The sequence below is a fragment of the Pimephales promelas genome, chromosome 24 (assembly GCF_988280905.1).
Source record: "Pimephales promelas chromosome 24, fPimPro1.hap1.1, whole genome shotgun sequence".
NCBI classification, from domain to species: Eukaryota; Metazoa; Chordata; class Actinopteri; order Cypriniformes; family Leuciscidae; genus Pimephales; species Pimephales promelas.
In genome coordinates this window covers 26,107,673-26,117,879 of record NC_142792.1, presented here as the reverse complement: position 1 = coordinate 26,117,879, position 10,207 = coordinate 26,107,673, and the positions used below count along the sequence as shown (strand labels likewise).

Below are 10,207 nucleotides of genomic sequence, written 5' to 3'. Positions count from 1 at the left end.
GTTAACATGGACAAACGGTGCATAATATATTTACGTATTAGCTAATTTGCATTACCCAAACAGATCTAAATATTGGGTATAGCAGGTGAAAAATGTTTTTTTTTAATCTTGTTGACATACAACTGAAAAATACTTAAAGGTGCCATCTTGCACATAAAATAAAATCATATTCCATAACAAATGGGGGCAGTATACCTCCAGAAAGTGAGTTGTGCCACGGCCGCGCGCACTCTCACGTCTTCAAACAACACAAACGAGTGTTATTTTGCTCTCTTTTTCTCGCACATATTATTCAAATCATTTGACACGATAGTAAAAGGTGGGAAGACCGCAGTTTCACGTGGAGCATTTTGAGATTTTTAGAGCTCAGAGACTCATTGAACAACATCTCAACACTAAATGATGAAGACCGTCTCATAGACGCCTGTCTCAAAAACAAGCTGGTGCATTTCGACGATATGGGAAAATAAAAGCACTGGGCTATTATTTTAAGTTTACGATATCCGTTTTGTTCATATTACACTTTTATTGTTAGTTTGAATTAATTTGACAGACAGCATTCGCTGATGTTGATCAACCTAGCGCCATTCAGAGCTGCCAACTCTCACAAATTCACCGTGAGACACACGCAATTGACATAGGGCTGCACAATTAATCGAATTTCTAATCGCGATCACGATTATGGATGCCACGATTATGTAATCGTGCAAAGCCGCGATTAAAAAAAAAAAAAAAAAAAAAACTGCGCGCTTAAGAGGCGTGTTTAGATCATGTCACGTTGTGACAGACAAATCAACACTTTTAATAATAGTCTGTAGGCGTGTCCTTATCAACGTTCTGACAGTTCACTGTCACGTCTGTATCTCGTGTAATGTTAATTTAATGAACATGTCTGCTGATAAAGATAACGTGCAAAGTGTTGTTCAGAAGAATCCGCCACTTGAAGCGAAAAGAAACGCGACATCAGTGGTCTGGAATTATTTCGGATTCACTAGAGATGACGTCGAGCAATGTGTTATACTGTGTAAGTTGTGTCGAACAGCTGTTTCTGCTCCATCAAGCAACACCACAAATTTATTCAACCATTTAAAATTCAACCACAGAGTGCAATATGAGGAGTGTGTCCGGGTTAAAAAAAAAGCACCAAGTGATGCGAGAACTGCAATACAGACACCCATCACGCAATCGTTGTTTTCTGCTTCTCCATACCCGGTAGGTTCCCAAAAGCAGATCGAGGTAACTGAAGCGATCGCGCATTTTATTGCAAAAGACATGGTACCCATTAATACAGTTTGCAGTGCGGGGTTCAAAAAACTCATCAGCACACTGGACAAGAGATATGTCATCCCCTCACGCAATTATTTTTCTCAAGTTGCGCTACCTTCACTGTATGCAAAATGCCGCGAAAGCGTTGAATCAGATCTGCAGAAAATTGAGTTCTATTCCACCACGACTGATTTATGGTCCAGTAGAACTATGGAACCATATATGAGTTTAACAGTCCATTACATTGACGACGAGTTTCAACTCAAAAGCAGATGCTTGCAAACATCCTATTTTCCGCAAGATCATACCGGGGATGCGATTGCTCAAGGATTGAAAGAGATGCTGGATGCCTGGAATCTAAAGGAGGAGCAACAAGTCTGTGTCACAACTGACAACGGAGCAAATATAGTGAAAGCTGTTGCTATTAATAAATGGAACAGACTTCAGTGTTTTGGACACAGGTTGCACCTAGCAATTGGTGAGTAGTCTGCTATTACTTAAAATTTTTTCATTAAGCTAAAAATTGTAAACATGATAACACCATTATTATTTCATTGCAATATCATATGTACTTGGCTAATAATATGTAGACCAGTTTTTTTTTTAAAATCCATTCCTGGATTATAATGCATTCAGTGATTGAACAGTTTAGCATGCAACAACTTCAATGTTTTACATACTGTATTAATATAATGTTATAAATATAGATAAGTGAACTATATAGATAAGTTAACTAAATTAACTATAAATGTGTTTATACTAAAAATATAAATTGCAATATGTTATTATATAATAATGTAATATGTATTGTAATATGTAATTATACTGTAATTTAGAAATGTTGTCTGTTTAATTGTAATTAAAATGTATAGCATTAGTAAACTCTTTGTTTATGTGTGTGTGTGTGTGTGTGTGTGTGTGTGTGTGTGTGTTAGAACATTCCTTGAAAGATGGACGGATTGACCGTGCACTAAATGTCTGCAAGAAGGTGGTAGGGTGCTTCTCCTACAGCTGGAGACGAAGGAGGGAGTTGTCCGAGGCTCAAAAAGAGCTCAAGTTACCTCAACACAAGCTCAAGACTGAGTGTCCAACAAGATGGGGCTCAAAACAAGCAATGATTGCCAGGGTATTGGAACAACAGAGTGCCATTTCTTTTGTTCTCTCTGCGGACAGAAAAACTAGACACCTTGTCCCCACATGGCAGGATGTAGAAGTCCTTGAGGCGGTCAACAACTCCCTTTCTCCACTTGCTGAATTCACGGATGCCCTTTCAGGAGAGCAATATGTAAGTGTGTCATATGTTAAGCCTGTTCTTCATTTGTTCAACAACAAAATCTTGGCAGAGAAAGACGGAGAAACAGAACTGTCAAAATGCATCAAGAAAAAAATCCTGGACTACCTGAATGAGAAATTTGATGATCCAGTGACTCAAGAGTTGCTTGACATGGCTTCTGCAGTTGATCCCAGATTCAAGCTCAAGTATGTCAATGAAAACAGAGTTGAAGCTGTCAAGATTCGTTTGAGAACTGAAATGGCATCAGTATCTACAGTAAAGGTAATAATCTTGTTTCATTCTTAGTATTAATTTAAAATGAATAAATAGTCCTTACTCTTCTAGAATACAACATTATATTTGATTAGTTAAACTACATTTTTTACTTTGTTTAATTAAAAGCCTCCACCATCTGTGACCGTAAGAGTGGAAGAAGCAGATGACCAAAATGCACCCATTGCACCAGCACTAAAGAAGACCAAAAAAACACTGGGCAGCTTCTTTAAAGTGGATGAGGACCAGAGGCCAGCATCGTCATCTCTCTCCAATGTCCAAGACATGACCATTACTGCTGAGCTACAGTCTTATTTTCTCTCTGCTGCTGTTGATAGTGAAGAGGATCCTTTGGTCTGGTGGAAGGAACATGCAAAACATTTCCCAGCACTATCCAAGTTGGCAAAAAAGTATTTGTGCATTCCTGCCACAAGCTCTCCCTCGGAAAGAGTATTCAGCACTGGAGGAAACATTGTGAATTGTTTGCGTGCATCCCTAAAACCTGAAAGTGTGGACAGGCTTGTGTTCCTTGCCAAAAATCTTTAAAATCCTAACTTGATGTTGTTGTTCATTCCTGAAAAATTGAAGTATTTTTTATGGCTTGTGTTCTAGGCCAAAATACTTGATAAGGCAATCGCAGTTTTTTTTCTTTCTACAGGTTATCTTGAGTTTTGCCATTGTTTCAATTTTAGTTTTAGTATAACAATTATATTATGCATACAATTGCATATTTGTACTTTTTTTATTTAAAGAAACCAAACCAATGTATCGTTTACATTTGTGGCAATGAGAAAAGCAATAAAAGTTTTTCAGGAAGAGTAATTTCAGCTTTTCAGTTTGTTTATTTTTATATAAAAATATGGCATGAAGTTGCTTTAAACATGGTAAAGCTATTTAAAACATCAGTCAATGTAAATTATGATAATCGTAATTAATAATCGCAATTACAATTTCAAAGGAATAATCGACAATTATGATTTTTGTCATAATCGTGCAGCCCTAAATTGACACTTAGCAAGCAGGTTAGTTAAGCGCTCAGATTCTGTCAATTTTATTACGCAATTCAAACAAATACCGTTTTGGCGCTTGTACATGTTACACCACAGATCCCTAGCGCACGTGAACCGATCATCTCTACTAGCTAATGGAAAAAGAACATGAACTCTGTTAAAAGATACAGTATGCTACAACTTACCAAAATGTATTCCTCATGCATAATGTCGACCAATCATTTTTTGAACTCTTCCCTGAACTGAAATGTAGTAGTGGGCTGTATTTCCACACGACTGACAAGAGGTTCAAGTACACACACAAGCTGCGCGAGTTACTCGTCTATTGCAGTTTGGTGGTTATGTTGCTCGCCCGCATACTGCCTCCAATGGCCGAAACTGGTATTACGACACCTGCCGGGCCGGGGCTAGTAATTTAGCATGCTAATTTAGGTTTATATCTCGGCAGCACTATAACTTGTCAGTTTTAACGGTCGTTAAGAAGATGGGACGTAATGAAAAGCCTGTGGTCGTTGTGGTTTCTCCTTTGGTCGCACTCATGGAGGAGTAAGTAAAAGAAGCAACACTCGATATTTAACTTCTAAAATAAGTAAGTTCTGTAGCTTACAACTGTATGCAAAGTGGTTGACTTACTGCATTGCTCTGATTGGTAGTAGGTTAACCGACTATCCAATTGAGTGCAGAGTTTTTTTTTTTCCTGGTCCGGTTACGACATGCCTCATAATCAAAGCCCTACGGAGCAGTTTCAGACTCATATTCCGACAAGAATATGAGTATGACGAAGTCAGGCTAAGGTTTCCGTATTGATTGAAGCTCTTTCCACACTGTTGGCAGGTATTAAGGTTTCCTTGTTGATTGAAAATTACTCCACACTGTTTGCAGGGGTAAAGCCTCCTCCTAGTGTGGACTCTCATGTGGACTTCAAGGTTTCCCTGCTTTCTGAAATTTAGTCCACACAGATGGCAGGTGAAATTACCTATATTCCCTGTCTTTTGAGGTAGGTTTTTCAGTTTGAGAGCAACTAAAAGACGGTTATGAATTCATAACCGGTATTCTTCGGTTATGAAATCATGATTTGTCTTGTTCTGATCTGTCTCTTCCATTTCATTCAGATCTTGACTCTCCTCTTTCAACGGCATCAGATCTGAGGTGAAAAAGACAGAAATTAATCCCGGTTGAATGCCACAAAGCAAACGAGTGGTCTCACAAAGCTATCATTTTCAACGAAGCTGACTGCACAATTAATCTTTTTATAATGTTTACACTTTGTTATAATAAGAGGATTTGCCAAAATAAAGAATTCAGCACTGAACAAAAGCTTAAAAATCTATCTTAAATGCTTCTGATTGGATTGGTTTCAATATATCAACACAAATGTCTGTGATTGGCCACATTGCACAACGCTGTGCTTGGCGCCTGTAAATTGTTTTTATTTTGTTTTAGTTGTTCTTTTTTGCTTTTGTGCAATAGATAAATATAATTTGATGTATCAGACCTAGGACACGAGGCCCCGGGGGACGTGCCCGGAACACCTCCCCAGGAAGGCGTCCAGGAGGCATCCGGAACAGATGCCCGAGCCACCTCAACTGACCCCTCTCGATGTGGAGGAGCAGCGGTTCTACTCTGAGCTCCTCCCGAGTGACCGAGCTTCTCACCCTATCTCTAAGGGATCGCCCAGCCACCCTGCGGAGAAACCTCATTTCGGCCGCCTGTATCCGGGATCTTGTCCTTTCGGTCATGACCCAAAGCTCATGACCATAGGTGAGAGTAGGAACATAGATTGACCGGTAAATCGAGAGCTTTGCCATACGGCTCAGCTCCTTCTTCACCACAACAGACCGGTACATCGACCGCATTACTGCTGAAGCTGCCCCGATCCGTCTGTCAATCTCCCATTCCATCCTTCCCTCACTCGTGAACAAAACCCCAAGATACTTAAACTCCTCCACTTGAGGAAGGATCTCTCCACCAACCTGAAGTGGGCAAGTCACCCTTTTCCGGCTGAGGACCATGGCCTCGGATTTGGAGGTGCTGATTTTCATCCCAGCCGCTTCACACTTGGCTGCAAACCGTCCCGGTGCATGCTGAAGGTCCTGGTATGAAGGGGCTAACACGACAACATCATCCACGAAGAGCAGAGATGAAATCGTGTGGTCCCCAAACCTGACACCCTCCGGCCCCTGGCTGCGCCTAGAAATTCTGTCCATAAAAATTATGAACAGAACCGGCGACAAAGGGCAGCCCTGCCGGAGTCCAACATGAACCAGGAAGAAGTCTGACTTACTACCGGCAATGCGAACCAAGCTCCTGCTTCGGTCATACAGGGACCGGACAGCCCTTAGCAAAGGACCCCGGACCCCATATTCCCGGAGCACCCTCCACAGGCCTCGGGGGACACAGTCGAATGCCTTCTCCAAATCCACAAAACACATGTGGACTGGTTGGGCAAACTCCCATTAACCCTCCAGCACCCTGTAAAGAGTATGGAGTTGGTCCAGTGTTCCACGGACCGGACGAAAACCGCACTCTTCCTGCTGAATCCGAGGTTCCACTATCGGCCGTATTCTCCTCTCCAGTACCCTGGCATAGACTTTCTCAGGGAGGCTGAGAAGTGTGATCCCCCTATAGTTGGAACACACCCTCCAGTCCCCCTTCTTAAAAAGAGGAACCACCACCCCGGTCTGCCATCCCAGAGGCACTGTCCCCGTCCGCCACGTGATGCTGCAGCGGCGTGTCAACCAAGACAGCCCCACAGCATCCAGAGACTTGAGGTATTCGGGGCGGATCTCATCCACCCCCGGTGCCTTGCCACCGAGGAGTTTCTTGACTACCTCGGTGACCTCAGCTAGGGTGATGTACGAGTCCACCCCTGAGCCCTCAGCCTCTGCTTCCTCAATGGAAGACGTGACGGCGGGATTGAGGAGGTCCTCGAAGTATTCCTTCCACCGACCGACGACATCCCCAGTTGAGGTCAACAGCCGCCCACCCCTACTGTAAACAGCATTGGTAGGGGACTGTTTCCCTCTCCTGAGGCGCCGGACAGTTTGCCAGAATCTCTTCGAGGCCACAGTCCGCTAGGCCTGCCGGTACCTGTCAGCTGCCTCCGGAGTCCCACGAGCCAACCAGGCCCGATAGGACTCCTTCTTCAGCTTGACGGCATCCTTTACTTCCGGTGTCCACCACCGGGTTCGAGGATTGCCGCCTCGACAGGCACCGGAGATCTTACGGCCACAGCTCCGAGCAGCCACTTCGACAATGGAGGTGGAGAACATGGGCCACTCAGACTCAATATCTCCAGCCTCCCTCGGGATCTGGTCGTAGCTCTGCCGGAGGTAAGAGTTGAAGATCTTTCTGACAGGAGATTCGGCCAAACGTTCCCAGCAAACCCTTACAGTACGCTTGAGTCTGCCGAGCCTGTCCAGCCTCCTCCCCCCGCCATCGGATCCAACTCACCACTAGGTGGTGATCACTTGACAGCTCCGCCCCTCTCTACACCCGAGTGTCCAAGATATACGGCCGCAGGTCAGATGAAACGACCACAAAGTTGATCATCGACCTACGACCTAGGGTGTCCTGGTGCCACGTGCACTGGTGGACACCCTTATGTTTGAACATGGTGTTCGTTATGGACAAACTGTAACTAGCACAGAAGTCCAATAACTGAACACCGTTGGGAGGAACGGCCCCCCCCGACCTGAACCCGAGGACCTTACAGTTAATATACCATATCCAAATTGCTATGATCCGATGCTTGTCTTATGCTTTATAAAAAATGCTTGCCGTTTTTGCAATTTTGTTGTGCATCTATTTATTTTGAGAGGATAGCACACAGCACCTATTAACATATTAATCTAAATGCCACTCTCAGCAGTGTGGGCATCAGCGGATGTTCTCTAACAGCATATCACTGATCATGCTCTACAAACTTCATTTTTTCCCCTAAACAAAGAACAGATAGAACTTATATCGGGGCCTTACGGCTTCTCTCCAGTGTGAATTCTCAAGTGCTTGTCTAGAATTCCTTTTCGGCTGAAATTTTTTCCGCACAGTTGGCAGGTGAAAGGCTTCTCTCCACTGTGAACTCTCATGTGGTTTTTAAGGTTTCCTTTTTGTCTGAAACTCTTTCCACACTGAGAGCAGGTGAAAGGCTTCTCTCCAGTGTGAATTCTCATGTGGACTTTAAGGACTTCTTTTTGATTGAAACTTATTCCACACTGTTGGCAGGTGAAATGGTTTTCTCCTGTGTGAACTCTCATGTGGACTTTAAGGTTTCCATGTACATTGAAACTCTTTCCACACTGAGGGCAGGTGTAAGGCTTCTCTCCCGTGTGAATTCTCATATGGACTTTAAGGTTTCCTTGTTGTTTTAAAGTTAGTCCACACAGATGGCAGGTTAAATTTCCTATATTCCTTGAGTTTCGAGCCCTTTTTCGCAAGAACGTTTCTTCAGCCTTGGAGCAACTAAAAGATTTTTCTTCAGTTTTAAAATCACGATGTGCCTTGTGATCTTTCTCTTCCATTTCATTCAGATCTTGATTCTCCTCTTTTAATGACATCAGGCCTAAGATGAAAAAAGAAAAATAATTCAATTTAATGCCACAAAGCAACAGACATCAAAAGGTATGCAAGCTAAATCCTATACGCAATCAACTGTGTTTACATGGCTTTTTAAAAATTAGTGAATGAGAGCCTTGTGTTTTGCCAATCAGCATACATTTGCATCACTGGTAGTTCCTATTGTGCAGGGTTACACCCTACTCTAAATTAGGAGCTAATTAGTCCATTGCTTCTGCAGTAATAACACACCATAAGATTTTCAGCCCTACTGTACATACTAAACTACTTAAAGAAGTGTTGCATAATCTCAGAACTTTTCAATATCGAACACAAAAACAGACAACCCTGACATTTGCAGCATAGGCTATTCATACAGCAATCGTGTAAACCATCAAACAAAGCATCAATCTTAATCAGATTCCTTTGCTTTTCATTGTTTTGGGGAGGCGTACTGTGAGGAATAAGCCTCAGAAGGCATGAAGACATGCACTTGGAGCCCCTCCCCATCTGAATGACTGTCATTCTGGCTAAATTTGGCGCATTCTCAACTTTGGTCAATGAGCGACCATTGCTCCATGCAAGGATGTTGTTGCACTGAAGCTCATCACATTTACTTTTTTACTGCTTATCACATTCACATTTTTGTAGTCCTGAAAGTTCAAGACAAGACCTTCAGGTTGATTCCTCATGGCTTTCTCCACCCCATGGTGAATGCGATCAGCGCTCGTGAAGGTGTGCCCTGGTTCAAAGTATTTCTGTGTGATGTCTTGGATGTTGCTAGTTGTGTTGTTCACCAGCTTAACCAACGAGGTGAGAAGGACCCAATTTTTGTTCTGAGCAGAGCAGTTGTCCACCCAGTATGTCACGTCGCACATCCCACTCCTGATGGAGGGCAATGACATGCAGATGCTGCTGTTCTCCCCGCAATGCCTTTATGCCATACCACAGTGTTCTTTTTAAAGGGTGACTTCTTGCCAACACTGACAAAAGTCTCATGAAAGGCAATGATTCTTCGAGTGAAGACTGCAGACTTCCCTCCTGGCATACGGGGGGTGGGGGGAGCATTATGACCTTTTCGAAGTGCTTCCAATCACTTGCTGTGGTATTCCACCATACAATATAGTTATCCACTTTACACGCTTAGAAAAGTGCAACGTTTTATTTTGTGTCAACATTCTTGGTCGAGTTACTCTACTCGTGTAACTGTATTTGAATAGGGAAAATGTGGAGGTGTTTGGTCACTTCTCTGCTTGGCCCATATTGAACTGGGCAAAGTTAAGTGCGATCAAGTGTCGCCGCGCGCCAGAGAGATTGAGCGCACACACTGAGACGAGAGAGGTATGCATCAACTCGTCTTAGTTAAAGGACAACTCCGGCGCAAAATTAACCTTTGGTCTAATTACACATTGCTACCTAGTCAACCCTTATCTGAGATTTGTTTTCATGATTGCCGAATGTAAATAGTTTTTTCTCTAAAAACAATTTAGCCTATAACGCTAGTATAATGCTAGTATATAGGGCATAGAGTAATGACAAATAAAAATCGCTTGTTATTACCACTAACAAGGCTCAAAATAGCCCCACACTAACACAACAGCATAACAAGGGTCCCTACATTCAAACCGAAGCATTGAGAACGTTGTTGGTGTCCATACAGTTTATTAGGCAATTTATTGATTCAGGTGTTATTTGCAAGGTTCATATTTTACCATGTTCCTTACCGCTATGTGGATACTTGCGTTTTAAAGTTACATTTTAATGATATATGTTCTCCTTGGGATTGTGCCATGTTTCCCTGGGTTAATGATGATATATGTTTTTGGCTTGG

At 42.7% G+C, this 10,207-nt stretch overlaps 1 protein-coding gene across 1 annotated transcript; it reads left to right on the top strand.

Moving 5' to 3' along the window:
- Positions 1-645: 645 nt before the first annotated feature.
- LOC148969302 (E3 SUMO-protein ligase ZBED1-like) lies at positions 646-3,634 on the top strand. Its single transcript, XM_089126901.1, has 3 exons — positions 646-1,744; positions 2,202-2,821; positions 2,942-3,634. The coding sequence occupies exons 1-3, from the start codon at positions 883-885 to the stop codon at positions 3,356-3,358; spliced, it is 1,899 nt and encodes a 632-aa protein (XP_088983027.1). The 5' UTR covers positions 646-882; the 3' UTR covers positions 3,359-3,634.
- The last annotated feature ends 6,573 nt before the right edge of the window (positions 3,635-10,207 follow it).

Coding starts and splice junctions, on each gene's coding strand:
- LOC148969302 (XM_089126901.1), top strand. CDS start 883: ATGAACATGTCTGCTGATAAAGATAACGTGCAAAGTGTTGTTCAGAAG. Junction 1,745..2,201: donor CAGGTTGCACCTAGCAATTG/GTGAGTAGTCTG, acceptor TGTGTGTGTTAG/AACATTCCTTGAAAGATGGA. Junction 2,822..2,941: donor CATCAGTATCTACAGTAAAG/GTAATAATCTTG, acceptor TTTAATTAAAAG/CCTCCACCATCTGTGACCGT.